This window comes from Macaca nemestrina, chromosome 2, assembly GCF_043159975.1.
Source record: "Macaca nemestrina isolate mMacNem1 chromosome 2, mMacNem.hap1, whole genome shotgun sequence".
NCBI lineage: Eukaryota > Metazoa > Chordata > Mammalia > Primates > Cercopithecidae > Macaca > Macaca nemestrina.
Genome location: NC_092126.1, coordinates 97,188,731 through 97,207,683, shown reverse-complemented (window position 1 = coordinate 97,207,683; position 18,953 = coordinate 97,188,731). Strand labels below are relative to the sequence as shown.

The window sequence follows — 18,953 nt, the reverse complement described above, 5'->3', positions numbered from 1 at the left end:
AGATCTGACCCCTCTCAAATCATAGTCAAGGTCTGAAGTCATTCAGTGACTGAATACAGGCACTTCTAATTTTTGAACCAGCACTCAAGGCTTCACTCCTACCTTTGCAAAAGCTTTATCTTCCAAAAATACCCTAAACTGCTACCAATTTAGAGTAAATAATAATAATGATAAAATAATAATAATAGCTACCATTTATTGAGCACCTACTCTACTGTGTGCCAGGCACTGTGCTAGGCACTTTTCGTACAATATCTAATTTAAATCCTCACAACAACCCTGTGAGGTAGGTATTATTATCATCATTTTACATACGAGGGAACTGAGGCTCAGAGAGGTTAAATAACTCTCCTATCACACAACCAAAAATAGTAGAGCTGGAATTCAAACCCAAAACCACCTGACTCCAAATCCCATGCTCCAATGAATTAAAGTAAAGAGAGAGGGGAGAGGGAAGGCCACATTCAAGACAGATTGTTGGAGTGAAATGAACATGATATGCTGATGAGTAAGATATTGGAAGAAGGAATGTAAGCTCATAAATGTTTCTAGCTGGTGAGCCTATGTAGATTGCGATGAAGGTAATCAGGATAGGAATTCAGGAGGAACATACTTGGTTCGGCAGATGAGTTGAGTCTACATGGAACTGTCCATAGAGATGTCCAGTAGGTAATACCAATACAGATCTAAAGTCTGGGGAAGTTGGGGTTGGAGCTATGTATTTGGGAATCACCAGCATATCAGCAGCAATTGAGGACATCAGGATGAATGACTCCATTTTGGGAGTAAACAGAAAGGAAAGAGAAGTGAATCAAAGACGGAACGATGGAAGCACTGATACTGACAGGCATGAGCAATCGTGGAGAAATTCTCAAGAGAGTTGGACAAGACAGAGTCAGAGAGAGAAGTACGTGAAACTTCTAGTGGTGGCTAGAAGCCACGAACTAGGTTGGGAACAATTCTAGAGCTCCCAGAAGGCAGGCAAGACTGAGTCACACTTCCAACAAAGCTCCCTGTGCACCAAAATCCCAGGAAGTATTGTTTTTGTTTGCTTTTGATACAGAATCTCACTCTGTCACCCAGGCTGGAGTGCGATCTCAATTCACTGCAACCTCCACTTGCTTCCTGGATTCAAGCGATTCTTGTGCCTCAGCCTCCTAAGTAGCTGAGATTACAGGCAGGTGCCAAAACACCCATCTAATTTTTGTATTTTTAGTCGAGATGGGGTTTCGCTATGTTGGCCAGGCTGGTCTCAAACTCCTGACCTCAAGTGATCCACCTGCCTCAGCTTCCCAAAGTGCTGGGATTACAGACGTGAGCCACCGCAACCGTCCAAGGAAGTACTGTTAATTGAAATAAATGCCAAAATGTCCCTACCTTGGTTTATCCCAAAACCTGGAGCTAAGGACTTCATATCACTTTTGACACCCCAGCCCCCAAAATATGGAAGCCCAGGACAGCCAGGAGAATTTATAGCAGAGGCTTAAAGAGAAAGTCATGATTTGTTTAAAGTGGAGAATAAGGTGAAAAATAAAACCTGGTACTCTGTCTGGAAGTCCTGGTAGTCTCCTTGCCCAACCTCAATTGGCTTGTGGGCTCCTGTGTCCTTGCTCTGGGGTGTCATGGTGAATGTGAAAACGGGGGAGGTTGTGTGTGGGGGTGGGAATGGTCTGTCAGTCGCAGGGCGAGTCCTCTGCTGAGCCCAGCCTGAGACCCAGCTTACAGGCTTTATCCAGGTGAGAAAATGCCGGGGACATGTGTGCGAGGTTTGAGGGCTACCAGGGTGGGGAGAAGGGTGTCAGGGGACCAGCCCCACAACCTAGGAGAGGATTGAGAGGGTCCAGCCCTTCCGGCAGGGACCAGCCCTGAGGCTTTAGTGAACTTGCATAGGCACCTGTGCTTGCGTCTCTGTGCATGTATGCATACATGAGAAAGATAAAGAGCTAAAGAGGCACCCCCCCAACTCGCACCCCATCCCCTCGCAGGCTGCCACATGTGGTACAGTCCGATTCTCTCTGGAAAGGAGGAGAGTGTCTCATGCATGGGTGAAGCTGGGCCCTCCCCAGAAGCCTAGTGACCCATTATGTTAACGTGTGGGTGTGGGGGTTGGACATCCTTGGGAAGCCCTGAGGGGCTGCTGAAGCAGGGTTCCTGGTCTCCTCGGAGGTTGGGCCTCCCCTCGCTGGGGGCTCACAGAAAGTCAAACAGCCCGAAATTCTTGGCTGCTCCAGGCCCAGGGAAAATTGGGGGAGGAAAAAAGAAAGAAAAGAAATGTTTCAGGCCTGGAGGTGAGAAGAGCCTGATGGTTAGTAGGGTTAGGGGTCTGAAGGAACCAGCACGCAGGGCAGGCATGGGGCAGGGGTAGAGCAGAGATGCTCCCTGGAAGGCACTAGCCCCTCAGGCAACTGAGGGGGCCCTCTGGGCCTCTGATCCTGGGCACAGGCAGGGATGGCATGGATGGCTACTGGAGGCAACTACAGCTTTAGGTTGCAGGGCTAAGGCAGCAGGCAGGGGGACAGTTAGTAGGGGCAGATGAAGCAAATATATTTTGGTGTCAGTAATGTGGGGTAAAGTCAAGAGGTTTGCACACGTGCCTGATAGGGTGGGGTTAATAGAGGGATTATGTAGCTGAATGAATGGTGAAAGGGAGCTAAAGGGGAAAGGAGAGAATGAGGGAGTGAGCATGCCACCAAGGACATTGCTGGGGTCAACTCCCAAAAGGGGGTTTGCAGAGGGGAGTAAGGGGCAGCACCAAGTCTGGTCCCAGGGACAAAAAGGGTCCTGAGAAGTCCTATGCAGCGGTTAGTGGGCAGAGGAAAGGAAGTGGGGCCAGAGGCAGGTTAGGGGGCTGCAGAGCCAATCGGTAGGTGCACCCCACCCTCGCAGCACCCTGCGAGCAGTTAGCGCACCTGGATTTAGTTCCGTTTATTTCCCTTTCAGGTACCAGACAAAGTAAAAAAGAAGGACGGATGGAGAGAGGAACGCAGCCGGCTGGGGTGGGAGCGGAATGGAGGTGAGGGAGGGGCCCTGCTCACATCACATCCACAAAGAACTCACTGGGGTTTCCCATGGCCATGCGGAAGGACTGTCTGCTGGCGGTCAGTTCCGGGGGCACTGAGGCCAGGTCGCGGCCCGGAGGGGCTCCTGGGGGCCCCATGGCCGCGGGCGGCGGGGGCATCATCAGCATAGGGGGGCCGTAGAGAGGGGGCACTCCGGGAGGACCGTAGCTCGGGTGTGTGTGGTGGCTGCGAAGGCTGCTGGCCAGTGAATGGTGGCTGCGGTGGCTGTGCTCGCTGGCCGCTGGGCCTGAGCGCTCGCTGGGCGCCCGCTCCCGCGGCCCCCGCAGGCTGCTGCGTGTCGTGTGGTCCGATTCGCTGCCGCTGCCCCCCGACTTGGAGTCCCCGGCCTTCGGGTCTTTCTCCTTCCTCCGATCGCTGCCGCTACGGTTGGAGCCACTGCTCCGACTGCCTGTAGGAGGCAAACAGGGCCAGCGCGGGGCAGGCTGAGTGGGCGGGGGGAAGCCTGAGGCCTACCTATAGCCTTCCTCCACGGCCCCTCTACCTTACCTTCGCTGTGCTGACTGCTGGCGCTGCCCCCGCCGTAGCTGTAGCCCAGCTCCGGGAAGCCTGGGTGCGGGTTGTAGGGGTGCGGGGGTGGCGGGTACTGGTACGGGAAAGCCATAGGCCAAGGGGCGGCCCCCGGGTGCGGCAAAGGGGCCAGTGTGTCCTGGTCAGAGGCGCCACTGGAGCCATCGTGATCGTGGAGAGACAGGTTGGCCATGTCTGTGGAGGGAAGGGCCGGATGGAGCTAGGTCTTTCTGGAGAGAGGTCCCTAGCCTAGGTCAGGTGGGCTCTGGATGACAGAGACCGTGGTAGTTTCTGGCTAGAATGAGAGGAGGCACAGACCAGAGAGCTGCCCCTTCTGCAGACCCGCTTTGCCACCACCAGAGCCAGCTCCAGGGAGACCCGCCTCAGGAAGGCCTCGAGTCATCATTCTTAGCCAAAGCTGTACCTCCCAATCCCTTTAAGGCCCTTGCCAAGCTTTTGCACTTTCTCTGCTGGCCTCAGTGGGCTAGAAGCGGCAAAACTCTTTGAGACGGAGTCTCATTCTATAGCCAAGGCTGGAGTGCAGTGGTGCAGTTTCAGCTCACTGCAACCTCCTCCCCCCTGGTTCAAGCGATTCTCCTGCCTCAGCCTCCTGACAGGGTCACACCACCACGCCTGGCTAATTTTTTTATTATTATTTTTAGTAGAGACAGGGTTTCACCATGTTGGCCAGGCTGGTCTCCAACTCCTAACCTCAGGTGATCTCCCACCTCAGCCTCCCAAAGGGCTGGGATTACAGGCGTGAGCCCGGCCTGCAAAACTCTTATGTGGCCATTTTCTCTTCTGTTCACTCAGCTGGTGCAAGGTTGGAGAATTTGGAAGGCTGAAATACCAGACAGCCACCAGGTATGTCGCACCTGAAGTTCATGAAGCACAATAGTGAACACTACCTTCAGCTCAGCCTAAACTAATCAGAACAGAAGCTAAGAGTAGCTTAGTTTCTCCTTACCTTCTCAGATGAGGTCATTCTTTAGGAGCAAGGAGCAGTTTGGGAAATTTAGGTAAAGTTTTACCCACCCCCTCACCTAGAACTAAATACCCACTAAAAGCCTAGAATGAGTGCAGGGCCTGCCAGAGATTCCCTATATAGAAGGTACTAGGCCCTGATTACACTTTCCTGGTGCTGCTGGAGTAGGTTGGAAGGGGCCAGAAGCAAAGAACAACTTAGGTGCCTCCCCCAGTGCTCTCCACCCCGTTCCCGGCCAGCCCTGGCTCTTCATAGCTCTATCTCACTCCAACAACTCATCTCACGGACCCTGGCGCCCCCAGGGAAATTATACATTCCTTAAGGGCAAGGCTGCTCCCACCATTGTTGGAACTACCTTGAAGAGAGTATAAGGGGCCACCAGAACTGAATACCTGCCTGGGACACCCTCTGCTCACACACTATCGGTACCAGGTCCCAGAGCCTCAAGAGAGCTACGACTGCCCTTGAGGCCACCCGCCCTATTAAGATGAGACATTCCTCCAGCCCTAAGGAGAGCCAGCCCAACCTTCCAGGAGAGAAGTCAGGACACAGGGCTCTGAGGCTGCCTGTGGAGCCTGCAGCCAAGCCATCAACCTGTCAAGAGGCCAGCAGCCAACATGGGGAGTGGTGGTGGAGGAAAGCAGTGGTCTGTGTCAGCTGTTGCCCAGAGCTGGTGGCGACGTGAGCCTCCAGGCTGTTGTTTAGAGGGAATGACTGTGTGCTCCTTGGGGCTACCTAGGCCTCCAGTTCTTCCCTTTAAGCCTGCAACACCCCTAGCAGAGACCAGTGAGAAGGAAAAGGCCTGTTCTGGCAGTATCCTCCTGAGCTGGGCCTCTGGGAGGTTGTGAGGATTGAGTAAGATGATGCTTTAGGAACAGTCAGCATGGTACCAGGCAGAGCAGGCACTTAGAAAATGCCAGGCCCAAGAGGGAGATGTGGGCCAGGTGAAGAGGCTAGATTGGACTCTTCTTCCACCACAGAACTCTCAGGCCTTGAGTTGGGCCCCTGGCTCTGCTGTCCCCCAATTTGGGTTCCGCAGAGTCTGCTGCCACCTCCCTGGCTACCTCCCCACTCACAGCCAGGAGACAGGGCAAGAAGGTGAGGGAGGCACATACTGCCGCAGAGGTCGCCGAAGATGTAGTAGCACTGCTCGGAGAAGGTGATCTTGTTGACGGTATGGCGGATGAAGCCAGCTTTCAGCAGGTTGCTAGCATACTTGCGGGCCTCCCTCCGGTCCGTGAAGCCTTCCACATTGTGGTACAGCCAGTCCACTACATCTGAGCCTGGGGGCAAGGCTGCCAGTTGATGGGGAGGCCCATCTGACTTGGACTCATCTGGCCTCACAGAAGCTATGAGGCTGGGGCTGGCTCCAGCTCAAAGGAAGGGTCCAAGGGAAGTCCTGGGCCCTCCGGCCTGCCCTGCCCCATCACTCCCCACCCACCCTGCATCCCACCATGGGGCTCTCTCACCGATGAAAGCATTAGGGATGGTAATCTTGAGCCACATGCGGTCACGGACCTCCAACCCTGATTCAGGGGAGGCCATGGCTTTTACGATGGCAGCCATGTCACTGTGGATGGACAAGTGGAAGTCGTCTAGGCCTGGGGGTGGGAGGCAGAATGGTGAGGCAGAAAGGGGCTTTGGAGTTTGGTAAACAAGAGTTTGCATTCTAGCTCTACCACCTAGTAATTATGGGACCAATGCTGGGAAAATTACTGATTTCTTGAACTCTCAGTTTCCCCTTCTATAAAAAATGGGGATTTTCATATCTACTTTACAAGGCTATTTGAAGAAAGGATTAAATAATATAAATGCAGATGCTTGGCACAGTGTGCGATATACATGTGATGATAATCGAAATGGCTGCCGTTTACTGAATGCTTACTTTACACCACACATCGCAGTGGTGCTTCACTTAGATCCTCTCATTAAACCCACAGGAACCTGGTAGTTTATTTCGTGAGTCCCATTTTATAAGAGGAAACTGAGGCGCCCTGGGTGCTCATACAGGTTCAGAAGCAAACACTGTTTAGTGAGGGTTGGAGTGCCCGCTGTGGGGGAGTTGCAGTGTGGGGTTGCTAGAATGAGCCGAGCCCCATCTCCGGCCCTCTCTGATGCTCAAGCAAGAGTCTCCACATGGACCCTCATCAGTCCTCCCACCTGGCCCTGTCTGCTGGGCCCAGGACACAGGGTTGAACACTCACGCTCTGTGTCAGGGATGGAACTGGTGATGGAGGAGCTGGTGGAGGTGATGGTGCTCAGGGAGGGGCTCATGCCGTATGCAGGGAAGGTGCCGGTCATGGCTGCAGTGTGGGAGACCCAGGCCGCAGGGTCAATGGGCCGGATGGGCTCGCCTGCAGGGAGGATGAGGAGTCATGGGCTACCCACCCTGCCCACTGCTGGGCCCAACAGGATAGATGTGGGGGCTCTGGGTGAGAGAAGAAAGGAGAGACAGTGCTCATGTATGTAAGCACCAGCTTTAGGACTGAGTCTCCCATCCACTTACTCCTGGGCAATGTGAAGCAACCACGTGGACTTGGGTCCCAGCACTTGGCTACAGTCAGGGTGATGGGCCTGAAAACAAGGGTGTCCTGTGAAGGCAGGATGTGTACAGGCCAGACCAAGCCCCTTGCCCAGTGCCCCATTCCATCCATACCCCGGTTTGTGCACAATCTCCCGCAGTACCCGGACTGCATCGTCATTACTCATGTTCTCAAAGTTGATCTCGTTTACCTGGGAAAGGACCAGGAGTGGGATAAATAGCTGTGTTGGGGAGGATGAAAGGGGAACTCAAGTTGGTAGGTCAGGGAGTCTTCCCTCAACCAAGAAAGGGCCTCTGAATGAGCAGGGTGCAGATAGTAGGACACCTCCCGGCTCTCTATCCACACCACCGCCTAGGATGGGCACTGATACCTGTAACAGCATATCTCCTGGCTCGATGCGTCCATCAGCAGCCACGGCCCCACCCTTCATGATAGAGCCAATGTAGATGCCGCCGTCACCACGCTCGTTGCTTTGGCCCACAATGGAGATGCCCAAGAAGTTATATTTTTCTATAGAGAGCAATTTAAGACCTTAAGGGGGAGCAAGGTTCCTACCCGCATTCCCAGCCCATTAGAAAATGGAAAGGGACAGGAACTGAACTGACATTTACTGATCCTGAATCAGGCACTGCACTCAGCATGCTCAACATGCTTCCATGGAATCCTTGCTGGCTGTAAGGTAGGGACTCAGTCCCATTTTACACAGCAGGCAACTGAGGTTTAGTGAACCTAGAAGATGACTTTCCTAAGCCAGTAACTGGCAGAGCCAGGAATCAAACTCAGATTTAAATCCCAAAGTTGGGCTCCTTTTACTATATCCAGCTGCCTCGTAAAGAGAGTACCTAGGGCAGAAATCAGAGAGAAAGGATGCAATGGCTGAGAGATGTGAAGGAGTGGGCACTCAGAAATTACTTCCTCCAGGAATCCTTCCCTGATGCCATTTTCTGCTTCCACAGCTCTCTGTGCTTATCTCTGTCATAGCCCTGATGGTGAGACACTAAAATGATCAGTTTATGTATCAGCTGATATTTATGAAAGAGAGCTCCCTGAGGGCAGGGAACATATTCTGTGCCTCTCTGAGCTCCTCAAGTCTGCCCAGTGTCTGGCACATAGCAGGTGCTTTAGAGTGCTGTTTCCTCAGACTCACCCATGTTGAGAGTGACCGTGATGATGTTGAGTGACATAGTGGAGTCCGTGATGCTGCTGAAGGATGAGGACTGAAATAGACAGAGGCCCTGAGCAGTAGGCAGGGGTGGCAGGAATTCACTCCCACCTGGCTCCTCCTCAAGGTGAGTCCTCAGTGTTGCCCCCTGCCCCAAGGTTCTAAACACTGCACTAAGGGGATGGGATCTAAGGAAAAACAAGCCTTGGCCCTGCCTAGGAAGGGCTTACAATCTACCTCCACCCATCCCTAGCCTCCCAGACCCCATACCCGCTCAATCCGAGAAACCTTCTGCTTCCGCCGCCGCCGCTTGTGTCTTCTCATCAGGCGTGAGGCGCTGCTCTGTTCTGTGGAGCTGCTGAACCTGTGGGGCCCACAGTCGTTCCCCACCAGGCTGGCCCAGCCCTGCCCCCATGAGAGGCACTGCAGGGCCTGGGTCCCCAACACAAAGCCCGTAAGCCTCCCAGGGCCCTGCCTCCTCAGGGTTTAGGGCTCCTCCAGGGTCACCTGCCCCACAATCCCCATGAAACTCAAGCCCCACCTGCTGGTGGAATCATCCTCATCTGAGTCAAAGAAGCTGGTGGTCTCCAGCTCGCTGCTCATAAGGGTGGATGAGCTATCATAACCCCCTGGTTCTCGCCGCCGCTCCCCCTTTGCAGTTCCATTTAGCCGAGCTGCTGCAGGGGATGGAAGCAGTTGGGTTTACACAGTGCCCAGTGCAGGAGTGGAGGTAGAGAGGTAAGCCAGGGGCTGCACCGGGGCCAGGCACATCCTGAGCTCAGGAAGTAGGGCAAGGAGGTGGGTAGCTGGGTGGAAATTGTGGGGAGGGTGTGAGGTACAGACGGTGTCCATGTTCAGGAAGATATACCATGCTCTGGGCCATCCCTCCGGCGTGGCCGCTCTCGCTGGGCAGACACCAAGGAGTCCGTCTCTGTGTCATTGTCCAGGTTCTCCTGGCTGCCCCCACCAGCATGAGGGCTGCAGGGAAGAGACTTGATGGGGGAGGGGCCAGGCTGGGGGCTCCCTCCCCCAGCCCTGGGCTGAGCTGATGCTGCCCTCCCCACCCTCAGGTCACACTCACTGGAAGGACGGGGGTCGGGAGTCCCCGATGCCTCCCGTGCGCTCCATAGGTGGTGGCAGCTCCGATGGGTTGTCAGCACAGAAGGGGGCTGGGTCCGGGTGTGAGCCCTCAGCTGACACCAGCTGAAGGGGAGAAACTGAGTGAGTAGTATGTTAGAGGAGCACCAAGGAGAAGGGGATTGTTGGCTTCCGGCAAGGCATGAAGGCCTAAGAGGAAGGAAGCAGGAAATATTGAGGGAGAAAAGACAGGGCTGTGCAAGGATGGCTGAGATGAAGAGTGGCCCCTCTGCCACTTCCTGCTATTGATGGGGTGGCTGGAAGGCATGGGGTGGTGAAGTGGAGTGGGGACAAAGAACAAGGCTCAGTGGTCTAAGGCAGAGATGAGCAGGTGGCAGAAGGAAACCTGAGGCAAGTGTCTGAAAGGCATAAGAAACGTTGCTATCTCCACTGTGTGTTTCTATCTCTCCCTCTTCCCCCTTCCCACCAATTTCTCACTTTCCATCAAGGTTACAGAATCTGAGGTGAGAAGCAGTTCATTTAGAAAACTAAAGAAAGATTCAGATACTGAAGCTTAAAACCACCAGCTACAATCTCAGTGATGCCTTTCCCTCGTCCAGCCCAGCACAGGGATGCAGGTGGATGGAAGGCTGAGGGCTCCTTACCCAGGACACCACCCGGCCATTGAAGCATGGTAGCTTGGCATTGTCATCCGAGATCTCCTCCTTCACCACTCTGCAGAGAAAAGGAGATGGTCACAGAGAACCTTCTAGGATGGAAATGGAGGATCCTCAAATCCCCACTCTCAGGTGCTCCTCTATCCTAAACTGGGAATCAAACCACCAGCACAAGACTGTTCAAATGAAAGCAAAGGTTGGCGAGACCCAGGAACAGCTCTTTAGCACCACCAGGAAGATACCAGCCCTGCCTAGGCCAGATGCCTTCCTGGGGCATCCTCTTAGTCATCAGGTGATTGCAAATTACAACTGACACATCACTGTCCCCCATGCCACGCCCTAAAATCTCCAGAGTGCTCTACCCATCCCCAACATGACTCTCCTGGGCTAGACTTTCTCTTTTCCTCTGACCCCAATTGGAAAAAAGCATACAATTATAACTGTCCTTCCTTTCTTAAGTGGGAATCCTAACATTGTTGTGGGAGGTGTGGACAAAGAATTTAAGAAAATTAGAAAACAGAAGGGGAAGCCGGGCACGGTGGTTCAAGCCTGTAATCCCAGCACTTTGGGAGGCTGAGACGGGCAGATCACGAGGTCAGGAGATCGAGACCATCCTGGCTAACATGGTGAAACCTCGTCTCTACTAAAAAATACAAAAAACTAGCCGGGTGAGGTGGCAGGCTACTCGGAAGGCTGAGTCCCAGCTACTTGGGAGGCTGAGGCAGGAGAATGGCGTAAACCCGGGAGGCGGAGCTTGCAGTGAGCCGAGATCCCGCCACTGCACTCCAGCCTGGACGACAAAGTGAGGCTCCATCTCAAAAAAAAAAAAAAAAGAAAAGAAAAGAAAAGGGGAGGCCGGGCGTGATAGCTCATGCCGGTAATACTAGCACTTTGAGAGACCGAGGCAGGCGGATCACCCTTAAGTGGAGTTTGAGACCAGCCTGGCCAACTTGGCAAAACCCCATCTCTACTAAAAATAGAAAAATTAGCTGGGCTGGTGGTGTGCACCTGTAATCCCAGCTACTCGGGAGGTAAGGCAGGTGAATCGCTTGAACCTGGCAGGTGGAGGTTGCAGTGAGCTGAGATTGCGCCACTGTGTTCCAGCCTGGGCAACAGAGTGAGACTCTGTCTCAAAAAAAGAAAAAAGAAAAAGAAAAGAGAAAGGAAGAAGGCATTTACTGAACATTTTCCACATGCCATTATGATAATTAACAGTAACAATTGCTCTTTCTTACGCTGGTAATCTCAGCACTTTGGGAGGCTGAGGCAGGAGGATCGCTTGAGGCCAGGAGTTTTGAGACCTGCCTGGTCAACATAGCGAGGCACCGTCTCTACAAAACAAAACAAATACAAAAATTAGCCAAGCATGGTGGTGTGTGCCTGTGGTCCCAGCTACTTGGAAGGGTGACGTGGGATGATGGCTTCAGCCTAGGAGTTTGAGGCTGCAGTGAGCTATGATTGTGCCACTGCACTCCAGCCTGGGTGACAGAGCAAGACCCTGTCTCAAAACAAAAACAAAAAAATTTGCTGTCATTTATTGAGCATAAATGAGTATTTGGGCCAAGCACTATGCTAAACACTTTACTTATATAATTTCATTTACTACAACAACGCTATAACGCAGGTACACTGGGGAAACTAGGCTCAATAGGTTCAGTAATTCTCCTAAACTCATGCTGGAATTTGAATCCTGGTCAGCCTGACTCTAACGTCTGCATTCTTACCTATTACACCACCTTATCTTCCTATAGTTAGAACCTATAATCTTCACATCAGCCTCAGTGGGCAGACAATATGATCTTCATTTCATGAATAAGGAAACTGAGATACATTCAGTAACTTGTCCAAGGTCACAGGACTAGTAGATGTCAGAGCTGGAATTTCACCCCAGGCTTGTCTGACTCCAAAATCCATACTCTTTCCATTGTATTTCACATTCTTTCTATATAATAACAGAGGTAATGTGGGTCTATGTGGCGAGTGGGTGCTGGAGGACAATGATGTGAGGCATGAAGGGTGTGGAATGTGGTCATGGGGCATGTAGTGTGGCCTGGGGAATGTGGTGAGGCAAGAAGTCAGGCAGTAACTACAGTTGGGGCTGGGAAGGGGAGTGGGAAAGTTTGAGGACCCTCAGACTGTCAAATATGCCAGGAGTACAGAGATGGGAAGACATGACCAGGGGTCAGATGACACATGCCGGGAGCTCTAAGCAGAGAGGGAAGACAGCAAGGAGGAGGTTGGGAAGTTCAGTCCCCACTTGTTCTTTGTTTTTTGTTTGTTTGTTTGTTTGAGATGGAGTCTCACTCTGTCACCCAGACTGGGGTCCAGTGGTACAATCTCAGCCCATTGCAACCTCCACCTCCCGGGTTCAAGTGATTCTCCTGCCTCAGCCTCCTGAGTAGCTGGGATTACAGGCGCTCGCCACCACACCCGACTAAATTTTGCATTTTTAGTAGAGACAGGGTTTCATCATGTTGGCCAGGGTGGTCTTGAACTCCTGACCTCAGGTGATCCACTCACCTCGGCCTCCCCAAGTGCTGGGATTACAGGCATGAGCCACCGCGCCCAGCCCCCGTTGTTCTTAGAGCAGTTTCTGCCCAGAGCCGGGAATGTGCTTGGCTCCTTGTGATGCTCACATTTTTGGACTCACAGCCAAGTTCACAGGCCAAGCCTGCCCTCCCAACTCCCATCCAGCTCTAGCTCCTCCATCATTCCCAACACCACAGTGACCCTCGGAAAGCAGCCCAAATCATCCTACTCAGGCCCACCATGGCAGAAAGTGTAGAAAGCATAGGCTAGAAAGAAGGGACAGAGAAGTAGCTCAGGCCCACCAGTCAGGCTGGCCACAGGATACTACAAGTTGGCAGCCCCACAGGGCTCAAAGGAAAAGGGAATATGTGGACTACATGGCACAGCCTGCTTTGGAAAGGGTCTGCTTGTGGGTGGGAAAATTGCTGCTGAGTCCCTACCTCCCGGGTCCCCTGGCAAGCCCCACCACACAGCTCCACACTACATATTTCCTCTCTTTCTGGGGGTCATCGACAGGCCACCAAGGCTCTGCTGACTCAAAACAATCAGCTGATCTTTGGCAGCTTTGGTGAACCTCAGACAGGCCTCACTCTCCCACCATGGAGCTGAATGGCTGGGGGTTACATAGCACTTACACACACACACACACACACACTTACACCCCAAATGGAGTCAAATAAATAAGGGCTCAAATTCCAATTCTACCACTTATTGGCCCTCTTATCTTACAGAAGTTTCTTAATTTCTCCAAGCCTGCCGGGCGCGGTGGCTCACGCCTGTAATCCCAGCACTTTGGGAGGCCGAGGCGGGCGGATCACAAGGTCAGGAGATCGAGACCACGGTGAAACCCCGTTTCTACTAAAAATACAAAAAATTAGCCGGGCGCAGTGGCGGGCGCCTGTAGTCCCAGCTACTCAGGAGGCTGAGGCAGGAGAATGGTGTGAACCCGGGAGGCGGAGCTTGCAGTGAGCTGAGATTGCGCCATTGCACTCCAGCCTGGGCGACAGAGCGAGACTCTGTCTCAAAAAAAAAAAAAAAAAAAAAAAATTTCCCCCAGCCTTTGTCTCGTCCTGGCAAATGGGATCCTTAAATGCCTGGTATGATTCAGGCATACAATAAAAGCTAGTTATATTGTCAATCTTTAGCAGGGTCCACACACTATTTCTAATTACATATACATTTTTAAGGGCAGAGCAAATAAATCTGTTTATCATTCATTGTTCATCCAAGTAAAATGCTTTGGCTGGCTGGGCACGGTGTCTCAGCCCTGTAATCCCAGCACTTTGGGAGGCCAAGGTGAGCAGATCACGAGTCAGGAGATCGAGACCATCCTCGCTAACACGGTGAAACCCCGTCTCTACTAAAAACACACACAAAAAATTAGCCGGGCGCGGTGGCAGGCGCCTGTAGTCCCAGCTACTCAGGAGGCTGAGGCAGGAGAATGGCGTGAACCTGGGAGGCGGAGCTTGCAGTGAGCCGAGATCGCGCCACTGCACTCCAGCCTGGGCGACAGAGCAAGACTCTCTCTCAAAAAAAATAAATAAATAAATAAAATAAAATAAGATAAAATAAAATAAAATAAAATGCTTTGGCTGAGGGCCCAGTGGGTTTTAGGTCCTGAGCTTGCTACCGTAGGGATCTCATGAAACATCAGACCCAGAGCCTGCCTTGTTCTCGGAGAGACTTGGTCCAGTGGACAGTTCACGGAAATATACTGCAATCCAGGAAGTGGTTGGAGCCATAGAAGCAGCACATGTGTTCACTGGATAGACATCTGCTCAGTGCCACACAGGTGTCAGGATATAAAGATAAAATAAGCCAGGCTCAGTGGCCCATGCCTGTAATCCCAGCACTTTGGGAGGCCAAGGTGGGTGGATCACTTGAGGTCAAGAGTTCATGACCAGCCTGGCTAACGTAGCAAAACCCCATCTCTACTTAAAATACAAAAATTAGCCGGGTGTCATGGCACACACTAGTAGTCCCAGCTATTTGTGAGGCTGAAGCAGGAGACTCGTTTGAACCCGGGAGGCAGAGGTTGCAGTGAGCCAAGGTCACACCACTGTATCGCAGCCTGCGTGACAAAGCCAGGCTCCATCTCAACAACAGCAACAACAACAAAAAAAGGGATAAAATAAGAGATAAGAGTGCCATGACAGTTCTCATGGAAAAGCTCAACCCAGAGGGCAGGAGAATTTGAATCTGGAGGAGACAGGGGAAGAAGAGTGTTATAGGTGAAAGGCCCAGAGGGAGGACAGTGTATGACATGCAGCAGGGAGCCACACAGTTAATGACCTGGTCGCCATGCTGCCCCCTCTCACAGCTCAAGGCCAGATTAGCAGTAGGTACTTTACTTCCATGAACCATCCACCATGCCCTCAATGCTGAAAATGTTTATCTTTCCTCCATTTCTCAAATAACTTAAGATGACAGGCTGTGTGCAGTGGCTCACACCTGTAATCCCAGCACTTTGGGAGGCTGAGGTGGGCGGATTGCTTGAGGTCAGGAGTTTGAGACCAGCCTGGCCAACATGGCAAAACCCCATCTTTACTAAAAATACAAAAATTAGCTGGGCATGGTGGCACATGCCTGTAATCCCAGCTACTTGGGAGGCTGAGGCAGAAGAATCATTTGAACCTGGGAGGCAAAGGTTTCAGTGAGCCGAGATCGCACCACTGCACTCCAGCCTGGGTGACAAGAGAGAAAATCCTCAAAAAAAAAAGAAAGAAAAGAAAAAAAATTTAAAAAGATGGCTGGGCCTACCCTGAGCTTGACAAATGCTTTTGGAGACCAGATGGGACTTGAGGGGTCCTCAGGCCTCACAACCAGAACCTCCAAGGCTGAGCCAGGAGTGAAGAAACTGGAGAGATAGCAGCCTTCCTCCTCTGACCCATCTTCCCTTCTGTCAGTTAGGGTCACTGGCCTCCGCCAGTGATACTATTATGCTATCTATTTCATAAGGCTGTTTTGAAGATTAAATGAGTGAAGATTTGAAAAGCATTTGGATTAGTCCCTGGCACACTAAGCATAAAAGGCGTGTGTTAGCCAGGCGCGGTGGCTCTAGCCTGTAATCCCAGCACTTTGGGAGGCCGAGGCGGGTGGATCACGAGGTCAGGAGATCGAGACTATCCTGGCTAACACGGTGAAACCCCGTCTCTACTAAAAATACAAAAAACTAGCTGGGCGTGGTGGCGGGCGCCTGTAGTCCCAGCTACTTGGGAGGCTGAGGCGGGAGAATGGCATGAACCCGGGAGGCGGAGCTTGCAGTGCGCCCAGATCACGCCACTGCACTCCAGCCTGGGAGACACAGCGAGACTCCATCTCAAAAAAAAAAAAAAAAAAAAGGCGTGTGTTAAATAAATGAAATATATATATGCTCTTCAGCTATTAGTCCTCTGTGACAAGACAGCCCTCTCAGGTCCCCTGCTCATTTATCCTTCTGGGGATACAAACAAAATGTATCTCCTCCACTTCATTTTTAATACTGTTTTCAACCCTGCTAAAATGGTCCAACTCTGATTTTGGTTCAAGTACCACTGATGTTTGCAAGATGGCTTCAGGTGGCACACAGATTACCGTTGCTTAGTTCAATCGTTAAATATTTATGTTAAATATATTTTAGAAAGAAATATAAACAGAAAAGTCAGATGTATGGTTTCATATTATTGCTTGGTTCAAGCTAAGAAAAAGAATGAGTGGACTGACAATGGATTTAAAGAAAAATATTAAGTAAACAGTGACTGGATGTAATGGGGGCCCTCTTATAACTGCAGTTAGGCCTGGCTCAACAGCAGCCTTGGGATTGGGAGAGCAGCCCAGAGTTGTCCAGGCTTAGGAGGCAGGGGCCAGGCCCAGTGGGTCTAGAGATAAGTGGGGGGTGGAGAGACAGCCTATCCTAGTCCCTCAAGGCATCTGGATCTGAGGTGGCCCCAGGGCACTGGACTCTGGTTGATCTTCCCCTTTTCCTTGTGTGGGGGCAGTAGCTTGATCCCTTCTAATCCTGTTCTTCTCTTGCCAGGCCAAAGCATCCACCCGCTCACACAGACCCCTTCCAGATCCATCCCTCCTCAGAATCTTCCAATCAGAGGTGTCTGTCTCTGGGTTGAAGGCAGACAATCATTATCACAGCAGGAGCACCCCACCCCAGGGCAGGAACAACAACAGAAACAAGAATAGTTAGAATCTACATAGCACTGCCCACTGTACAAAGCACTCTCACACACATGATTTCACGGGCTCATCCAACCCTGAGTTTCAGGTGACAGCAAAACATGCCAGGCATTAGACAGAAGGTGCTTGCTTCCTAGTGCTAGGTGGGCCAGGGGCTTGGGAGAGAAGCCCGACAACTGAACACTGGGGAGGAGAAAGACTCCTCTTGGCTGTAGGGCCTCAGCTCCAAAAAGCAGTGCAGGCCTCAGGCTAGGGCTGGAGAGGCAGCCTTCAGGCCTGGAGGGGCCTTCCCCACCGCCTCCAGGCCCAGCGCCCAGTTAATGAGACGGCAGGCAAGTGTGGGGCGCCTCCCCCTCCCCCAGTCTCCTGGGAGTTGGGGGGGGTTCGAGGGGATCAGCCAGGCCCCCCCTTCCCAGGCCAGCTGCTTCAGAACCTTCCGGCTCCAACATTCCATCCCCTCTTAAAGGGGAAGTGCTTCCAAACTCTGCCTGTCCGGATCTCTGCAGCTGGGTGGAAGGGAAGACCCCACCAGCGAGGGGAAGATGGAGAACACCAAGAAACTCTTTCTGGCCCTCCCATCCAGGCCCCAGGCCCTTCCCAACGTCTCCCCACTGGCCACCATCTGGAGGAAAAAGACCCAAATTGGAGGAAAGATCAGCACCTGGGTCAGTGAGGACGCCTACTGAGGGGTCAGGCTCTCTGTTCCGGTGACAACACCCCCAACGGCCCACAAAGGAGAGGGGAGGCAGCTAGATAAACATCAGATCTGCAGACCCCGCTCACCGCCAGGCGCCCGAGCACCCCCGACACCCCTCCCCCAGCTCAAAGTCCCAGCAGAGCCCTCAGATGCAGCATACTCCAAATATGGCTGGGAGCTGTGCTGCTGAAAAGATGAAGGGGGCGAAGAACGAGGGTCACACAACGCAAGTCTGTGCGGAAAAAGGTGGCTCTGGCTCCTCGGCAGGAGGAGGATGGGGGACTCGGGCTCTGAAACTAGGTGGAGGGGGTGTGTGTCTGTCTCTGTGGGCCACTGGTCTCTGACGAGGTAAGGCGACCGCACCGGCAGGAACTCTGCTCGTGGGGAGTTGGACGTCCCCTTAAACAAGGGAGGCCAAGATCCCCCCTTCAGAGGTGAACGGGAGTTGCCAGAGGGGCTGGAACCAAAGGGGCCCAAATGGGCCGAGTCGCCCCTAGAAGTCAGAGCGGGGCTAGGAGCTGGTGTGGCGAGGGAAGTCGAAACGGACCGCGTCGTCCCTTAGAAGCCGGAGCGGCCGGGGCCCCCGGAGGCGGGGCGGGGGCCATCCTCACCCGAAATCGTCGTCCATAGACTTGAAGAAGAACTTATAGCTGGGTCGCTGCAAAACGCCCTTAAAGTCAGCCAACGTGACGCGCTCGGCGGGCAGGGGTAGCTTCACAAGGTACGGCGTCTCCTGCCCGTCCAAGTGGTAGATGATCTTGGTCTCGCCCATGGCTCCGGCCTCGGGCCCGACGGCCCGCGCGCGGCCTGCTCGGGTGGCCGGGCCGAGCCTCCCAGACGGCGGCGGCGCGCGGCGCGGCCCAGCGGCTCAACCCAGCTCGGCGGCTGCCCGCGGCGTCAGCTCCCTTGTTCTCCGGCCGCTCCCGGGTCCCAGCGCCGCCCGCCGCCGCCGCGGCCGCCGCTTCCGCTCCTCACTCTCCTGACTGGACTGGAGACCGCGACTCTTCCGGTGGCCGCGGCCCTCTCGGCCCAGGGCTGCGTCCCCCGCTCCCCTCCTCCGGCCCGGCGCGGCCCCGCCCCGGCGCGCCCCACCCCCGGCCGCCGCGGAGAGCGGAGAGACGCCGGCCTCGCGGCAGATGGCTGAGCTTCCACCCGGCCCCACTGACGTCCCGCCCACTGGCTGGGCCGCGGCGCTCCGGTCCCGGGTCCCTAGAAACGGAAGGGGAGATTCACGGGGATGGCGGCGTTCCAGGACCCCTGAAGGCCCTGACTCCGGACCCAAGTGGGATCGGTGACTGCTCTGCAGTCCGGGAGGAGTGGAAGGCAGGGATTGCTTTGGTCCCCAGAAATGGCCTGGGGAAAGAGGGTGGGTCTGACTCTGGATCCCTGGAGGAGAGTGACCTTACATGGCCAGTCAGGGTTTCTTGAGAAGCACAACTGCTGTCAATGAGTCTACTACACTGATCTCGAGAGCAGGACAGCATCCAGTTCTGATTCCTCCCTATAATCTTAGCGTCCAGTTGCAAGGT

At 53.4% G+C, this 18,953-nt stretch overlaps 1 protein-coding gene across 3 annotated transcripts; it reads right to left on the bottom strand.

Moving 5' to 3' along the window:
• Window positions 1-176: 176 nt before the first annotated feature.
• Window positions 177-18,430, bottom strand: LOC105480120 (dishevelled segment polarity protein 3). Of its 3 annotated transcripts, none has more exons than XM_011738589.2 (16): window positions 18,036-18,430; window positions 10,020-10,089; window positions 9,359-9,480; window positions 9,146-9,255; window positions 8,819-8,951; window positions 8,548-8,641; window positions 8,263-8,332; window positions 7,486-7,625; window positions 7,229-7,305; window positions 7,079-7,146; window positions 6,777-6,926; window positions 6,042-6,173; window positions 5,688-5,855; window positions 3,567-3,782; window positions 3,058-3,468; window positions 177-2,222 (listed from the first exon to the last, which is right to left on the bottom strand). In XM_011738589.2, the coding sequence occupies exons 1-16, from the start codon at window positions 18,194-18,196 to the stop codon at window positions 2,191-2,193; spliced, it is 2,154 nt and encodes a 717-aa protein (XP_011736891.1). In that variant the 5' UTR covers window positions 18,197-18,430; the 3' UTR covers window positions 177-2,190. The 3 variants fall into 3 exon arrangements, with proteins under 3 accessions (XP_011736891.1, XP_011736890.1, XP_011736892.1); XM_011738588.2 differs by having other exon boundaries at window positions 8,819-8,954; window positions 18,036-18,426; XM_011738590.3 differs by having other exon boundaries at window positions 177-3,468; window positions 8,819-8,954; window positions 18,036-18,424.
• Window positions 18,431-18,953: the final 523 nt, after the last annotated feature.

Excerpts from the sequence above, each read along its gene's own strand:
- LOC105480120 (XM_011738588.2), bottom strand. The coding sequence starts at position 18,196 with ATGGGCGAGACCAAGATCATCTACCACTTGGACGGGCAGGAGACGCCG. Across the intron at positions 7,306-7,485 it reads CAGGAGATATGCTGTTACAG|GTAAACGAGATCAACTTTGA; the intron begins GTATCAGTGCCC and ends GTCCTTTCCCAG. Across the intron at positions 3,783-5,687 it reads CTTCGGCGACCTCTGCGGCA|ACATGGCCAACCTGTCTCTC; the intron begins GTATGTGCCTCC and ends TTCCCTCCACAG.